This window comes from Serinus canaria, chromosome 21, assembly GCF_022539315.1.
Source record: "Serinus canaria isolate serCan28SL12 chromosome 21, serCan2020, whole genome shotgun sequence".
NCBI classification, from domain to species: Eukaryota; Metazoa; Chordata; class Aves; order Passeriformes; family Fringillidae; genus Serinus; species Serinus canaria.
This window is the reverse complement of record NC_066334.1, coordinates 3,163,727-3,182,008: the sequence shown is the minus strand read 5'-3', so window position 1 is coordinate 3,182,008 and position 18,282 is coordinate 3,163,727. Positions and strand designations below refer to the sequence as shown.

At 38.3% G+C, this 18,282-nt stretch overlaps 1 protein-coding gene across 4 annotated transcripts in view; it reads right to left on the bottom strand.

Moving 5' to 3' along the window:
- VPS13D (vacuolar protein sorting 13 homolog D) overlaps positions 1-18,282 on the bottom strand; it is a 102,672-nt gene that overhangs the window by 54,120 nt on the left and 30,270 nt on the right. For 2 of the 4 annotated variants that reach the window (XM_050982564.1, XM_050982565.1), the window contains exons 31-47: positions 16,393-16,655; positions 16,073-16,206; positions 15,638-15,793; positions 14,832-15,054; positions 14,462-14,536; positions 13,572-13,775; positions 13,031-13,120; positions 11,531-11,671; positions 10,187-10,309; positions 9,503-9,577; positions 7,165-7,270; positions 6,271-6,423; positions 5,547-5,682; positions 4,512-4,559; positions 3,611-3,761; positions 2,244-2,454; positions 871-1,118 (exon numbers count right to left, since the gene is read on the bottom strand). In XM_050982564.1, the coding sequence (XP_050838521.1) occupies positions 871-1,118; positions 2,244-2,454; positions 3,611-3,761; positions 4,512-4,559; positions 5,547-5,682; positions 6,271-6,423; positions 7,165-7,270; positions 9,503-9,577; positions 10,187-10,309; positions 11,531-11,671; positions 13,031-13,120; positions 13,572-13,775; positions 14,462-14,536; positions 14,832-15,054; positions 15,638-15,793; positions 16,073-16,206; positions 16,393-16,655 (2,537 nt within the window). The remainder of the gene's footprint in view (positions 1-870; positions 1,119-2,243; positions 2,455-3,610; positions 3,762-4,511; positions 4,560-5,546; positions 5,683-6,270; positions 6,424-7,164; positions 7,271-9,502; positions 9,578-10,186; positions 10,310-11,530; positions 11,672-13,030; positions 13,121-13,571; positions 13,776-14,461; positions 14,537-14,831; positions 15,055-15,637; positions 15,794-16,072; positions 16,207-16,392; positions 16,656-18,282) is intronic. The other 2 variants (XM_050982567.1, XM_050982568.1) reach the window with 1 other exon arrangement.

Below are 18,282 nucleotides of genomic sequence, written 5' to 3'. Positions count from 1 at the left end.
CTGGATATTACAAAGAGCTCACCCTGCTCAACTTTTATATCTGCCAGCATAGTAAACTCTGATCTCATGAAAAAATTACTCAATTTAAGTCACAAACAGCAAAACTAGTTCTGTAAGGGACCCTGCTTAGGACTAATTATTGCTTTAGGCATTACAGGTCCAGCCTATGTTGAGTAACTCCACATACACTCTCAACACCAATTATTTCTATCAAAAAGAAAAGAGCAAAACCATCCAAAATATAAGGAGCTTATTAGATTTATTCCTCTCTTTACCACTGTTCTCTCCAGTTTCCACTCTCAGGAAAACAAGAACTGAACAAGAAACATTTTAAGTGACAGCTTAGAGGAGGACAAACCAGGAGTGACAAACCAGGAGGGACAATAGCAATACTGGGTTGTTTTTTTTCCAATGCCTTCACTTCATTAAAAGTAAGAAGCTCTGCAATGAAATATTCATTTAAATGCTTTCTATTTTTCCATTCTGTGTCACAGCTCCTTGCAGAACAAGCTCCCTGGCAGTACAGAGAGGAGCAGCAATGGTCCCTGAGCAGGAGCCTTACCCAGCTCGATGTTCTGGGCTGTGTAATGCAAGCCAATGAAATCATCATTTAAATGTTATTTTTCCATTCTGAGCCATAGCTCCTTGCATAACAAGTTTCCTGTGGTAGAGAGAGGAGCAGCAATGGTCCCTGGGCAGGAGCCTTACCCAGCTCGATGTTCTGGGCTGTGTAATACAACCCAATGAAATCATCATTTCAATGCTTTCTATTTTTCTATTTTTCCATTCTGTGCCACAGCTCCTTGCAGAACAAGTTCCCTGGCAGCACAGAGAGGAGCAGCAATGGTCCCTGAGCAGGAGGAGCCTTACCCAGCTCGATGTTCTGGGCTGTGTCAGCTGTGTGCAAGGCAGCCTCTTTGCCAGGCTTCAGTGTGCCACTGATGGGCAAACCCTTCACGTAGAACTCCAGCTCACAAGGCAGCAGATTGCAGATCACCACCGTTGGCAGGAGATAAATGGTATGCCCAGGCTGCCTGAAAATCTGCTTAGCACTGTCAGAGAATATGCTGGAAGGCATGTAATCTGGGTAATTTTCTTTCTTTATAGCCACACAAAACCTGGGAATGCCAACACATGTGAGAGGTTAATGAATTTGACAGAACAATTAAACCCTGTCTTTCTGTACTCCACTAAGTCCTCAAAGATGCTCTAACTTCAGGATTAGTAAGAAAAACAGCATTTAGAGTTGTTCTCCACATAATCACTTTGTAGGTTATTATAAGGTATTTTGTATTTATGTCTGACATTAAGACAACATGAGTTTTCTGATTTTAATCAAAGACTAAGAAGTTTACTTCCCCAAAAACTGGTCTGTTCAGAGACATAACAGAAAATGGGTATTAGAGATTACTGCCTTTAAAACTAACTTTCATCAACTTGCAAAAGCATGTTCTTAACTGCTACTAAAAAGAGATTTTTAACCATTAAAGTAAATTATAATCATGTTCTTAAACATACAGGCTGAATGTTTCCTTCTTCCCATCTTTGCTCTAACCACCTGACATTTCAGTTTTTCATTAGTTAAGGTGAAAAATTGAGTTGGTAAAGCTTCATTTTAAATAATTAAAAGTTTATTTTGCTCCCTGTGATACATTAAAAAACAGTGTATTAGAAATGAACTATGAAACTGACACACAGCAGTAACTATACAGTGGGCAAAGGTCATTTCCTGACACAATTTCCATGATCCCTATCCAAGTATTTCCTAAATTCAGAGCAGCCCTAAATCAATTGTATCAGAAAGCTACAAAGCTCCATGAAGTTCTCACCATGCAGAGACATTTCTGGCCTCAGAACTGAGCAGAGGGCATTGAGGACAAAGAATGAATATTTGTGAACACTCTTTTGGAAAATCACTCATTATTCTAAGTGAGGATTATCCTAAGTGACACTGAGCAGTCAGTTTAATGATAGTTCACATTCTATTTTCTGAATTTTCTTTTTTACAGTAAATATTTAGTGTGCTTTGTATTGTCAGAGGTTTAACAGGCACTGCCAGAGGAGATTCAAGGAGCCCTGCAGAAACAGAGCAGCCACACTTCACTGCTTTCTCACGATTCAAGAGACCCAATAAAACATCCCACTAAACTGCAGCAGCTTTCATCTCTAAGCATTTTCTTTCCTGTTCTTTACTTTCACAGGATTTATCAGAGCCTACAGAAGCACAACTAGGCTTTAATTACCTGAAAAATCGGCTGTTTTCAGACTCCATGGAATGACACTCCCTCTTGCTGCTGCAAACCTCTGCTGCCTTCTGCACATTAGTCCAGTGAATTGGAGCCTTAGAGAAGAAGAATCCCATTCCTTTGGGCCTGGCTTGCAAACGCCAGGATGTGAGATGTAATGGAATAGCAAAGGAATCTCCTGGCATAACTGCAGGAAGGACCACAGGCTCTGCAACCAGAGAAGAAAACACACTTATCAAAAGAGGTTCCTTTACTGAAACCATAACATTTTGAAGTAGTAAGTCTCAAATTTTTAAGGCAATACATTTAATTTTAATGTAAATCTCTTCCTGCTTTATGCATGTTTCAAAATCCAACCTGTTATTTTCAGCTCTATAAACAATCTGGCAGCAGACTAATTTCAGTGTGTAAATCTGAAACAGCCTAAACACTTACTGGTACTCAAATTCTTCAGTGAAAATGCTTGTTTGAAAAACCTCATTCTTTAAACCTTTTGGGTACATTATCAATGTATCATTAGATGTCTACATAGACTAAACCTTTGCATGGTAACACCAAAGGTGAATGCTTTACCTACTAAATAAACACATTTTTTCCACTTCTCTCCAAGGAAATATTTTCCCTGAACTGACTGCTGCTAAAGAGACAGCTTTGCTACATACAGAAATAAGATTAAGTCTTTACAGAGTCTCAGCTTTTCTTTTTTATCAGAACAACAACTGAAAATCCTACTGGACTCTCTAGTCTCTTGTTGACTGTCTTCTTCTTACCATGACCCATATCCTGTCCAGGGAGGTCTATTCTGGTGTGAAGCATTACAGACAGTGGTGAATCCTCTTGGGGAGAAAGCTGGACTCCCCACAGTACATAAGGAACGCTGTATAAGGAATGCTATAGCAGTATGAATCACAGTGTGGTTATTAATTGTTGCTGGGTTGTCGTGAGGGTCCCAGGATGAGGTGAGAGATGAGAATTGACTCCAGGTTCTGAGAAGGCTGATGTTATGTTAATGTTATGGTTATGCTATATGTTGTGGTACATGCTTATAGTACATGTTTATGCTATATGTTATTTGTTATGTTAAAATAAAATGCTATACTAAAACTATACTAAAGAAAGAGAAAGGAGACATCAGAAGGCTTGCAAAGAATGAAAAATAAAAACTTGTGACAGACTCAGAGTCCAACACAGCTGGCTGTGATTGGCCATTAATTAAAAACAATTCACATGCTGGGTAAAAAATTCTCCAAATCACATTCCAGAGGAGTAAAACAAGGAGAAGCTGGAGTTTCCCAAAAGAAATCCTGGCGAAGGGATTTTTCATAAAACATCCCAGTGACATCCCAGGAGCGTCCAGCACTTACTGTCAGGGGCAGAGGGACTGTCCAGTCTCAGCTCCATTGGAATTTCCAGCTTGTTCTTCAGCATCAAGGCTGAGCGCACTGTTATCACCTTCCGGGCGCTCCCCTCCATGCTGACTTCAAACACCACACGAACTGGAGGCAATGAAGAAAACTGGAAGATATTTAAAAGTATTAAAAAGCTCAGGTAATGAACAGATCTAGGACACCTCCACTATGAAGCACTAACTGCTGGAGAAAAACTTGACTGAGTCCAGCCATGTGTGACTTATCAGGTGTATCAACAGTTTCCTAATGGTGGTTTATAATCCTGCACCTCCTCCTCAAAGCACAGTGAAATTATGAAACAGCAATTCCACCTACCACTGACTCCATCATCTTTCTCAAAATAATCCAAGTTGAAGTAAGAGCAATACAGATCCTAAGAGAAGAACTTTATACATCATCTCACTGTTACATTACTTAATAAATCCATGGAGTTTGAAGTGTAAGCCTCATATAATTACCAGTCACTCATCATTCCTATGTGTCAAAACTGAAAAATAAGTTGGAGCTTTCTTAACATATTCATACTTTGTTGACTCATTGCTGCCCTTCTGCTGTGGTGTTGTACCTTCTACATTACAAAAAGTCATGGCCACTTTGATCCTGAAAACAACATTTACTATGTGTTTACATGCTAGAATTCATCTACTGGATTTTAAGACCCATTTCTCAAACATTTATACTGGTGAGGAATGGTAAATCATAAATATTTGTTCTGAATTGAAAGTGCATTTTGTTTCCTTAAATTTTCTTTCCTTTCTATTGAAAAGGTTCTAGAAGGATGGGAAAAGTCAGTTCAGTTGCAGAGGCTCCCTGCTCTTACTTGATAGCTCTCAAAAAAATGAAAATATATACTCACGTAGACTTGTGGATGTATTATATTTGTTCTACTTATTGGGCTTCCAAGCTGAGAGGAAAGCAAACAAGAAGGTTAAAGTAGTTCAACTTTTAATATACTGTACTCAGCTTTAACACAGAACTTTACTGCACAAGAATAAACTTTCATCACTTTGTGTTTCTGATCTTCAGCACAACCTGGAATCATGTCAGAACTAGATTAGAAAGCCTGTTTGTAACACTGCTTTGCAAAAAAATGAAGCTTAAGGAGGGTTTGTTGTAAAGAAAATGTCTACAGGAGATGTTGCTGAACAGGAGTTCTCATTAATTTATCATAATCTCATAATTTGCATCCTTTTCCTTCAATATTCAAATTACAGAGAGATGTTCCTTTTTATGCTTCAATATAAAAACATCAGAAAATTCAAGTAAGAGACCACTGGCTCTTGTCAGAATTAAATCAAATTTAATTCTGCTTTATGTCAAAAATATCTCAACCTCCTATTTGCCCAGTGCTCAACAACTTCCAGGAGCTAGTCTCAAAACATAGTCTTGAAATCCACAAAACCAGTTTTATCACTCAGCCTCCCCCAAATGCCAGCCTGCTCATTATTACAACTGCATTTTCCCTTCATGACAAGTCTATTTTGACTACAGAGCCACATACTTAAAACCCAATCTCTCGGCTTACAGGAAATTGCCAGTGTTGTTTATTTTAAGCAAATTAAATACATGAAAAGCATTCCTGCAATAAAAGAAATGAAAGTAGCTGCTGAAATGCCGGGCTGATTTAAAGCTCAGTCTCCATGAGTGCATGGCCTGTCACTAATACATTCATCCTGTCCCTGGAAGCTCTGCCTGCCAAGCACAGATTAACTGCTGACTGCTCTGGCTGTGCTTTGGTCACAGTTGGAACCCAGCATCTCCAAGCTCTCCCAATCCAGCCTAACTGGAAAGAGGACAATCTCATCCAGCAGATGCTTTTAGATCAGAATCTTGCAGACATCATTACTCCTAATTTACATATTCTTTTAAAACAGTCAAAATCACAACTTACAGTAGAAGAGGAGGAATTCTTATCTGGCGCAGCATATCGGAAAAATGTTCCAACTTTGTCCACAGACACTGGACTCACTTCTTCCCAGCCATTTACTCTCACTTGCAACTGATGAATCCTTAGGTCATGTGTGTGCCTGCCAGGTTAGATCAAGTTAGATTATTATTAAGCATTATTATACAGACTAAACACCAAACAGTTAAAACCACAAACATCCTCTGGATTCTATTTAAAGAATCTTACTGAAACATTAAAAAATCCCAAGAGTTTTCCCATTTCATGGATAGATGGACCTGATTTTATTTTTAATTACTCCACCTTTCCTGAGGAACACACAGACACATAACTGTGTTGCAAAAATAAAAGCAGGCTACATACTTGTTAACAAGCTCTAGTTCTCATCTCTGATAACAACCAACACTGCCCCAGTAGTCCTTTAAAATAAAGGACATTGATTTGTAACTGAGGCCCCAAGTTCTTCTAAAAGCTTATAATGATCCAACCCACATACAGGAATAGCTGCCACAACAGCAACAGTTGCTGCTTTACCAGAGAAATTATAATTTCACTCCATTCAAGAGTATTAAAAATAGAAACGAAACATTAGCAGGAAATTTTACAGAAATCCACTTTTAATGTGACACCTGCCAGCGCCCTCACTACTGTGAACCTGTGTGTTCCACATACGAGAGTGTCAGAACATCTCATGGCCTGGCCCCTTCACCTGTGTCTGAGTTTCCCTCTGGTTTCAAACTCAAACGGAACCTCTTCCCCAGTGATAACCTCTTGCCATTCACTGACATTATGGGCATCACCCAGCAACGTCCCGTTCTCCTCAGGAACAACACCTGGACTCCCACTATGAGACAGCGCAGCCCTGGGAAGAGAATCACAGCATTTCACAAAATGACCTCTTGTGGCATTCACATTCTCTGAAATAATCCCTTCACCCAGGATTTTTCTCCTGGGAAGCTGAAAAGCCACAGAGAAAAGGAAAACAATTGTTATCTCGTTTGTTTCTCCTGTGCTGTGCCCATGTGGAATGTGTTTGGAGATTGTTCACCCACAGGTGATTGTTCCATTGCATTCTGCTGGGAGTTGTTTTCACTTTTTGGCCAACCAGGGCCAAGCTCTGTCAGGACTCTGGAAAGAGTCACGAGTTTTCATTATTATCCTTTTAGCATTCTGTAAGTATCCTTTCAGTATTCTTTAGCATAGTATTCTTTAATATAATATAGTATTAGAAAGTAATAAATCAGCCTTCTGAGAACACAGAGTCAGATTCATCATTCCTGCCTTTGTCGGGGCATTCCCCACAAACACAGTAACTATGTGAAGCTGCAAGTGCTTTTTAAGTCTCCCTCAGTCCTGCAGTGAACACTTTCACACCATGAATGTACTTGACTGGTTTCCATATTCTGCTAGGTCTCTTGAAAAAAAAATCTTTTTTGTTTAATAATAAAACTGTCTCTGTGTCAAAGAAGAGGCTCTTAACTGAGTAAAACTGGGAGTTGCCTACATGTGTCTGCAAACCAAAGCACAGAAAACAACAGAGACTGGCTGACATGGAAGAGGAGCCACACAAATAAGTTTGAAGTGATCCCCAAAAGCTCCTTACCGGGTTGGGGTTGTAGTCAGGGTGGCAAACCAGAGAGTGCAGCCAGTGTGATTCCTCAGAGCAAAGGGGACGAAGGGCTGCCTGCGCTTTGGGGTCTTCATTTCAGCTACAAAACACAACACAGACTTGGCTGAATGCCCAGGAGAAACATTCATCAGATGTTTCTGTGGGATGAGATACAGTGGCTGGAGAACCACAACCTGCACTAACTAAAAACAAAGAAACAGGACATCAGACTATCTGCAAAGCTTTTACAATTAGTAACTACTACAGAAATGGCACAAAACTAACAGATATTCTTCCTATACACCAATCCCCCTTGAAATTGAGCTTAATCTACATGTTCTTCTGTTTCTTGATATCAAGTCTTATCAAATACTATGCCTTCAGTTACACCGAACATGCATAAAATCTAACTGAAAACCCAAGCATAACCAGAAACCTTTTATGTACATCCAAATGTTCATGAAATATTAAACACATATTCACTCATAATTAGAATTTATGCTGTATTTAATGTGACAAATACAGGGTTAGCCACTATCCTTCTTAAAGGGAGTTTTATTCTCAAAGCTTAAACAAGAAATATTTTCCTAAACAGGATAAAGCCTGCTGAAATATGGAAAATAATTTGAGAGCAAACAAAGGCAATCTGGCTTGTTAAACTGCTGGGACAGCAAAACACCAGAAGATCCTTCTCCCATGTTCAACTTTTTCTAAGCACAAGTTTCTTACAGGCACACAAGTGCTACTCCCATCTTCCTGCAGTGCATGAAATCTGTGGAAATACTTACTGAGTTTGGACACAGAAAAATCCCTGTCACAGTCCAGTAATTTACTTAAGAAGGAAGATAAATGGCTGCTACCTCAATATACAACATCTTTAGTATGAGAGAAGTGGAAAGAAGGCACACACAATAAATCAGTTGCTTAAACAAAAGGTAAGACAGAAATCTCTTCCCCAGGCCTGATTTGAAGTCACTCCAAAAGGTTTCCAGAGGCAAGCAGGGGTGATGTGGGGAGGGCAGGAAAGTTTTTGAAGGAGTTACAGATCATGACAGATGACTTTCTGTCAGATCAACAAATCCCTATGGACCCTCACATTGTCCATGGAGACTTAAATCTGATCTTGAGCTTACAGAGAAAGTTATTTCCAATTAAATAGCAAGAAGATGAAATCCTTGAAAATCAAAACTGTGATTTTTGCCAAAAGCAAATACATGTTTTCAGTGTTGAGTTTCAGTTTATATAATGTTTTGGCTATCCCAGGTTCTACAAAATCAGACCAGAAGCCAAATGAACTTTTACTCTGGTGTTTAATCTATTGCCAATTTATCTTTGGAGACTTCAAAAAAAGGATTTTTGGGACTATGGCCTGATTTCAAAAGAAATGTAAAAGTTGCATTTTGAGACTACTGCCTGAAAAAAAAGACTATCATTACCAGGAGGATTTTTTAATAATTAGTTTAGTAATTTAGCTGCAACCCCTACTAAAAGCCAAACAATGAATATTACATCTTTTGCTGCTTGTTTGATCTTGTGGGGAAAAAAAATCCCAGAAAATATTTCATAAAAATCAATCCAAAATTTTCCATTGTGTTTTTTCTTTAAACTCTGAGAAAATATTTCTAATGGCACTGGAACAGGAAACAGATGTAGATTTCTAGAAAGTTTTCTGTCCTCCCCTCCATTACCTTTCCTATAGGACTATATATTTATGAAGAATGTTCTCTGTCTTCTATAATGTCAAAAAATGACAAATCTTACTTTATCCTGCATGGTTTTGCCCCAAACCAGTCCTGTCAAATGGAACCCAAACAAATTAACAAATGATTTACTAGGAATACTTTACTTCCTAAGGCTTACTGAAAACAGCCTGTGCTCTGAAGCATCTGAAAGTTACTGTTTTAAGTACCTCAATATGCTAAATTAAGCATAAATATGTATATTGAACAGAATGGTGGAATATTTTTAGAATATAAATTAAGTAATGTGGTATTATTACACTATTTTTAATCCCACTGTACTGTCCCTCTGGAAGAGGGACACTGAATAGACAAAAATTCACATAACCTTCCTCACAAAGACAGTTTTCCTTCATTGGGTTTTTTTTCTCCATTCATTCCTGAAGAACCCAGAGAATGACAGGATGAAATACTAAATTTAGCAGACTAAAACAAAAAGAGCTGTTGTATTATTTGGCTTGAGGGTTTTTTGCTTTTGATTATTTTTAAAAACAGAGGCCAATCTACCAAGTCCCACATCCAGCACAGTATTTATTGTGCAAGAGCCTTCCAAAGAAGCAAACCACCTTTTGGAGTCTGGTGCTGTACAGTACCTCTAGCATAGATCTGATGCTCTAGGTTAGTCAAACTGGCTGTACTCCTAGTTCTAAGGTAGACAAGAGGAAGGCCTGGCAGACAGGAAAGACAAAGTCAGCAGGTAAGAAAATCCACACAATGCAGGTAAATCTTCCCTTGCATGCATAAGGGAAGATACACATCATGCAATTATGAGGCTCTACTTGTTTGCTTACACTAAGCTGGCATTTGAATTGACAAAGTTCCTTCCAGAAGGAACTCTGGGAGAAAATAAGCTGAAAAGAGCTATTACTCAGGTGATTATTTCACAAAGAATACAGTAATTTTTTACCAGAAACTCATTTATTTAGGTCTTTGGGGTATAGAAAGTAAAAGATCCTCTCTGAACTGCACACAACCAAAAAATCAACACTGACTTAATTCTGCTCATTAACTGAGAGTGGCAAACAGAAAGGAAACAGAACTAGCAGTGCAAAGCTCTTACTCAAAGCTAAGCACTCAGAAAGCTTTCTGTTTTAAAATAATTGAACATAACTGAACAAAACCCAGCTTTTTTGTCTTTTTTTTTTTTTTTTTGCCAAACACATCTAACAAATCACTGTATTCTGTGAAGTCAAAATACTTATGTTTGCAATACATTAGACAGATGACCGTGTGTGTCAGGTCTGTTTCAAATAAAGTGTGATTAATGACCAACATACTCTGCCCAAAACATGGGGGATCCACTGAAGAACCCATCCAGTCTTCTGAGCTGATTACATTCACTTCTTTGTCCTGTTTACAGTAATCTTCCATCCAGGACTGCTTGGTACATGTGTATTGCTCTAGAGGAATGTAAGCACAGACAGCCAATGTCTTCAAGGTGGCAGTAAACAAAGCCATTGAAAAGTGTGTTAAATTCATCACACTCAAGTTACTCCACTTGAACAGCAGAAGTTTCATTTTGCTGCTTTTTCTCTGAGTCACATAAGTTAAAGACAAACAACAGCTCATAAAATCACAGCAGTGTCTTAAAAAAAAACCCCAAGATTTCATTTAAAAAAAAAACTGTCAGTGGAATTTCATGTTCTTAAGATACTCCTGTGTCAATCTAAGAGCCCTCCCTGCTGAGGCAATTAACCTTAAATATTTTCACATCAGAAGTACTTCCTAGGGGTTTTGGGGTTTGCTTCATTTTAAGAGGCACATACACATTCCTGCATAAATATGAAGACACCAATTGATTCCTCTGGCACAGTAGTAATCACAAACCAGCCTCACCACTTATTATCACTGTTTTTAAAAAGCACCATCTTAGGAATTGGTGATTTGCTTCTCCTCCTGCCACCTTGGCTCCCCCTCTTTGTGCCAACCCTCCAGGGTCTCCTTGGGAGAGAAAGATCCTTGAGAGGATTCTCCTTGTTCTCCTTGGGAGAGAAAGACCAACAAAGGCTTTTCTGTTACATCTACAAGCTCAGCTGCTGGCATTTCTTTCCTTGTGCCCACCAAATAATTCTGAATGAGCAACAGTATTCCTGGGAAAGGCACACTACTGGAGCTCCACAATGCAGAAGCTCACATGAAATTGGAGTTACTGATGAACAAAATATTTTGATTTCCAAAGGTGGGGCATTGACAGCTCAGGTGCTCAGAGACTGAAGAACTGAAATGAGCAGCTCCCCACTACACCTGTCAATGTACTGAAAAATGATGAACTTATCAAAATATTTTTAAGTCCTATGAAGTACAGAAAGCTTTAGATGAAAGCATGTTTCTGATTAAATTTCAAATACCATACAAATTTGATAGAATTCACATGACCAGAGAAAGAATTCCTACTAACCTCTAACATATGCAGCTCATGTCTTTACATTTTCCCAACATCTGACAGAACATAGGCTGCCTAAACACACACCTGGTACAGCATCCTGGAAAGCAAGGAGGGACTTGGGCCAATCCCACTTCCTCCACGAGATGCCAGCAGCACTTTAATTAGAGATGTCTGTCATTTTCAGTAGTGAAAACCAGACTGCAGAGTGCTGCTCTCAGGGAATATCCCCACATACCTATGAGCACAGAGGTGATGTTGATGTCCAGGCGTGGCTTGGCCTTCACCTCCAGCTTCAGGCGGGGAGGCTGGAGCCGGCTCGAAGCTTCTTGTTGCCAAGACACTGAACATGGCCAGGGCTCAATAAATGGCTCCCACCCTGAGAGAAACACAAGCCAGTTTCTTTATTAAATATGTAAAGAGCATTCCAGTGTGGCTTCTTTGGAGGCCACACTGGAATGCTCTTTACATATTTAATAAAGAAACTTTTAGATTTTCATTTTAACTTGTTAATTTTAATAAAGAAACTTTACTTTTAATCTGTGTTCAAGATGAAGTCACAAGCCTATGGATTTAATGTAATAGTTAATTCAAATTTGGTCCAGCTCCTCCATTTCAGTCCATGTATTCTGTATGTAGGGTCTCACAGAAATATCTTAGTTCCAATTAAAGCACTAGAAGGCAATTACTGCTCTAGATTTAAGCTAGCTGGAATTAAGCTCTCAAATAGCTTTGACAATGATTTTCACAAAATTATACATTAAGTTGGTGATTATTCAGTATCTCAAAAGATAAAAGACTAGAAGCTATTAAAATAAACACCCTATGTCACCCTGTTTTTTAAAGATTTTTCTAAGCCTTCTGATGTTTACATTCTTGCAATGAACTTTCTCACACACTTTCTGTAAGTAACTTATTGTTTTGCATTCTTTTATGGAGGAGGAGAAATTTGATGGACTGTTGGTTTGTCCAGTGTCATTACAGAGGTGGCACTGTCACCCTCCAATCCACTGTTTCTTTTGGAAAACTATAAATGTTGGGGTCAGAAAATAAACTTCTTTTTTCTTCACCTTGAGAGCAGCAGTGTGTGTGCTCGTGTTGTTTCATGTCCTATAGTGAGAACCCTACATCTTTTTAAAAACAAATTATTTTTTAAAACAAAACAAAAAATCCCCATGTTATCCACAGAAAATTCCTGAATGCTTGTCACCAGTGATGTAACAGAAAATTTAATTTCTAAGTTAAAAAAACCCACACAACTAGATTATTTCTTTTGTTAGTATCTGGTCTGTACTGAGGCCTAACTTGCTTTTGTATCTAAAACATAAATTGTGATGGTCTTCTTATGTTAATCCTTTGTCTTGAGCCTAATCACCTGCCTGCACATGAAATACATAATAAACTGAATCTACCAAACAACTAAAGAGAAGAGAGAAGAGAATGCAGAGACAGCTTGTAATAAAACTGTTATTCTGCTGGATAACCATTTAATGCAATTCCATTTGAAAACCTGAGTGCCACTTTCATATCAGCCAAATCTCCACTTCCCACATCCCTCCAACGGTCTCAAATCAGGATATCTTGTCTAGGATCACACTGTCTCACACACACAGAGTCCCAAAAGTCAACCTTTCCCTACTCCCTTAGAGGCATTTCACAGAGGGTGAACTCCAGGCTCCTGTAGGAGGAAAGGCTGTTTCCTCAGCTTCAATAAGAAAACACCCCCAGGGGATTTCACCTGAAAGCTCACGGTTGTAATAATCTCCAGAGAGGGTAAAACGAGCATAGCCTTCAGGGCTGGTCCTCAAATGCTGGAGAAAATTCAAACCTGTGGGGGAAAAAAAAGAAGTGAAATTTAAACTAATGCAAAACAATGAAGCTTCCTGATTTTTCAACTGTCAAGTAAGCAATGGAAGGTTTTGTCGTGTCTTTTAAACTGAAATGGTACAAAAAGCTGATCATAATACTCTTCAATAACATTTGCAGACAGCCACACTTTACAATACAGAGCCTACCTAGAAATCTGCTCAGGACAGATTTCATTTGTTATGTGATGTAAAACGGGGAAAACAGAATCTTAACCCTACAAAGACTGTAATCTTCTTAAAACCAAAACTTAAACCAAACAGAAATAAAGAAAAAGGAACCCCCTATTCCCACACAACCACCACTAAGACACTGTCAGCTGAAATTTGACAGGTCCTGACAAACAAGAGCACAATGCTGAACACACCCAGGACTGACAATCATTTCATGCCAAGGCAGAACCAGATACTCACATGAAAAGGTTAATTCAGCCAGGGGAACGTCACAGTCCATGCAGTCATCTATAAAGCAGATGCAAACACTTTCTGCCTTTATTTCCACTCCAGAGATGAACTGGAAAGGCAAAATCCCCTGGCTATCTCGACCAGAAGTCTGGGAAACTGATTTCAGAGGTTCAGCATTCTTAAACAACCAACTTGCTGCTTTTTTCAAGTCACCTTAGATAGAAGCAAACAACCAATCAATCATCACTCATGTACTTAGTAAAAATCTTATAGAAGATAACTGACTCCCTCTCTCTTAATATTCTCAGCAGTACTTCAATACGCTTCTTTTGTAACATAAATATGAGAAGATTATAAAGATATTGGTATATGCTAAAAGTAAGAAATGTGTTTTGAAATTTGCAAATGCAATAAAATCTGTAACATTATGCATGCCTGTATATAAGGTGGGAAGCATGACAATGCTAAAGGAAAAAAGAATCACTTGTGGTAAAGCTTTGTTTTCTTTTCGGGTACTGCATATAGAATTAGAGAAATATGATTTTAAAAGGGAGAGATGAAAACACATGCTCTCAAGAGGAAGAGATGTGGAATAGCAAGAAATTGGTGCACCATAAAAATTACCAACCTTAACACAACTAAAACTCCCAAACAAAAATACACTCAAGCACCCCACATGACATCCCAAAGGGCAGAAAGAATCCTTGGGGGGTGGATTTTACACAGTAGCAGAACAGGAAGAAGAATGTTTAAGACCACAGGCCAGCACAGAGCCAAAGATGTTCTAAAGAAGGAAAGAGTGCCTGTGCACAGCCACCTGACAGTCTAAAGGCTTTACTTAATTGCAGTGAAGGTAATATGAACAATGTGCAAGCCCTGCTAAGGATGTCTGCTGTTACCTTGGCAGATGAGAAGAGCTTTACGACAATCCTCCATGCTGAATCCCAGCTCCTGGAGGCGAGCCAGCTGGGCTTCTGGAATGAACAGGTAACCAGGCATCAATCCTTCACACTTACCTACTCATTTCATTTCTAAAATCAAGATACATCTGGATGAAAAATGGGGGGTTGCTTATTTAAGACTGCAACTATAGCAAAAGCACATGACTCAGCCCTGCTTTTATGTTTTTATGGACAATGGCATTATTAGGTAGTTCCAAATCCATGAAGAAACCAACACCTTTTGTGTTCAGCATATAGATTAGCTTCACCTTGTAGCAACCTCCCTTAGATGCAAGGAATGGCTTCACTCCAACAGTGAAAAACATACCAAGAACAGGATCCAGCCCACGTTTGGATCCATCTCTGGTTTCATGAGCCAAGGAGTTCTCATGCCCCAGTGCTGAACTGGAGGGATCAGCAGCACTCCCAGCACTTGAGGCAGCTGAGTCAGGCAGAGCTGCACTTGTCTGCTGGGGAATTGACTTTGCAATTGCCAAGAAGAGTTGAACATCATTGTAGGACAGTCTGATATCCAGTGCTTGCAACTGAATCTAAATGAAAAATTAGAATATAAGATTCACTTGCCTTTTTCTACACATTTTTCTTAAATATTTCAGATATTAATAAAGCTTTTCCCAAAGGAAGACAAAATTTAGTGTTACAATCTGATCACCATGCTGTTTTAAAGATCCAATGATGAATTTATGAAACTTGTTATTATTTACCAACAACCAAAAGCATTCCATCTCAGGGAAAAGAAGTTTTACTTTGATATAATGGTAAAAAAGTCTTGAAATATAATTCCCCTCTAATAGGTCCCAACAATTAGAAACAGAAAATATAGAAAAATATTATTTGATTTCAGCTATTAGTAACTATATAACACCATCAGCCTACATAATCAGCCCATTTCTTTCCTCCACTAATAATCTCTGTAACATATCCCATAAATCACTTTTTCATTACCACTAAGAGCATTTTCTACATGCTTCTTTCTTTTCCTTTTCCATTTCAGGAAAAAGTTACCTTACTCTCTTCTTATGCATTTGAAAGTTTACTGTTGAATCCTTGGGCATAAAAATATCTCTGCTAGTATTCTCTACTGCACAGTTTTATTCAGGCCTTTAATATTACCTCTAGAATAGGAGGAAAATCTTCACTATTGAAAGCATCCAGCAGTCCTGAACCAATTGGATAGGAAGAATTCCCAATAAGTTCCATATGAATCTGTACTGGATCAATAATTGACAGTGCAGTCTCTTGCTCATTTCCTAACCGGCAGGAAAACACCTAAAAATTACAAAATTTTTTAAAAAAATATGAACTGAGACAACAGCTCTGGCAAGAACTAGCAATATTTTGAGGCAACAGTCAAGTCTTACAATGTTTTAATAGAAACAATATTAAACTATTCTCAAAACTGCTGTAAAATGAGAGCATTTTATGAGAAACCAACAAACTTCAGAAAGCTTTTGTGGGCTATTCCTTTTGTATAGATATTTATAGCAAAGTATCTTCATAAACTCCTCTAATTTGAGATGTTATATAAAGCAAATTTATTTTCCTTACCTCAATGCCAAACAAACTGCCAGAGAAAGGACGATCTATCAGCTTGGGCTTGTAAGTGAGAACAGTTGTTCCCTTCAGAATAATTGCATTGGTATCGAAGCAGGACATGTCTTCAACCACCACAAATTCAGTTCCTTAATCAAAATAGAAATACATAACTAACAGGGCAGTTGGCAATATCATTAAGGTACTTTAGGCATTTGTAGCAGGTTTCTTTTCTTGATTTCCTTTAATGGAGCTTCCTTTACACCAGCACTCAGATTTAATGAGAAAAACTCCTCAATGAGGAAAACAAAAGCCTCAGAGCAGAGCACATTTACCTGTCACGTTAACCTTGACTTCCAGCTGCTTTTCTGCTGTCACAGGGAGTGAGGAACGTTTGGTCACCACTCCACTTTTCACAGTTTTGGGAACCACACTGGTGTCACTGATGCAGCTTCGCTGCCGGGAATGGGGATTTTCCCTCTTCTTGCTATCTCCAGGAGTACATAAAAAGTCATGAACCAGTAACAGCCAGTCAAATATCAGGAACACACGAAGATTGTTCAGAACAACTGTGAAACTGGAGGAATCCTTAGTAGACCTTTTAAGAAGAGAGAATCACACAGGGTGAACTTAACAACCTCTAAATATTTAAAATTGTGCTGACAACTACCAGCATCTATCAGTATCTAGTAAGACTCATATGGCATTTTATAGGCAGACACTTGGTTTACAGTGGCTGGCCTTTAAAATACATACATACATACTTTTTAATATATATATATATACACATTTATGTATTTTTATATATATACACATTTAGTATATAAACTCCTATGTATATACATATTTTATATATATATTTATGTAAACACTTATATATAGGAGTTTGAACTCCTATATATACATTTATATATATACACACACATTCTATTATATATATACACACATTTATGTGTGTGTGTATATATATATATATATTTTTTTTTTTAACAGATTGAAATTCAACAGTTTGCTGTACCCACAGAATCCCAACAGATCTCAACTGCAAAAATTCTAAGCCATAATGATACAAGAGATGAACTGAAAAACTGCCTGACAGGAAATTTGTAAAAGTTCCTTTAACACACTTACATTATCAAGATTAATTTTCAAAATCTCAAATTTTAAAACCTTTTTTAATGATCATTTTATGTCTGTTGGGTATCAAACCTAACATTGTGTGTGTGAAACTCAGACCTGGCTCTGAGATAAGGGGTACAACATGAATTTCCTCTCATACCCTGACACTATTTTGCAGCACAGGAAGCTGCTTTGTCATTCAGAAAAAATGTCAGCCTGCCTGAGCTTCCAGCATCCCATTCTGAAGGTCTGGCCAGGAGGGATAAAGTCTTTGGCTTTGTGATCTGGAATACCACTTACATTTGATCACGCTAACTGGAAAATCATCTAAGTGCTTAAATACCATGAAGCAATTTTCAGTCCAGCACACTGTGAACTATAAAATCTCCAGAGAACTGTGATGCCTTAGTGGGGAGCAGGCTCTGCCTATAACCCTGCCTGGCTCTCCAGGATATTTCAAGAGGCACCAGCCAGTAGAACACCATCACTGAGTTCTGCCAGCCCTTGCATCTTCTGCCAAGGATGCTCTCACCACTAAAAACAGACCACATGCTGCTGCAGCTGAAATTTAAAATCACACCAGTTGGGAAGAAGATTCCTGAAACTCTCACTCACAAACCAGATTAGGCTGTACTGTGCAAACTCACTAGCTGTGTCTAATCTAGCTGCCTACTGACTCAACAGTTCTGTGAAAACCATCTGGAGTTTTTTAGGGTGTATCTTTTTAGTAAATCCCATTTTAGTTTTAATGCAATTGAAACAGTGGCTTCTTTCTGAACACATTTTTTAGGTACCTAAAAACATAATGCAGCATCCAGATCTTAAAAAAAAAATTCTCTCAGTTGCCAAGATTCTTTAGCTGGTTTTCATGAAAAAATTGTCCCTAAAATTTTCTACTGGAATAATCCACAATTTTTTTTTTCTACATTACTCCTGCAACTGTTCCAGAAGGCATCATACTTATATGAGACTGAGAAAGCTGAGCTTGGTCAGTAAATCAGATCAGAAGTGAAAGCAACATCTCTGGTCATCTCATTTCACCCTCTTTTTTGATAGTTAACATTCCTAAAAAACCACCATGCTGATACAGGTAAATACTGACATTA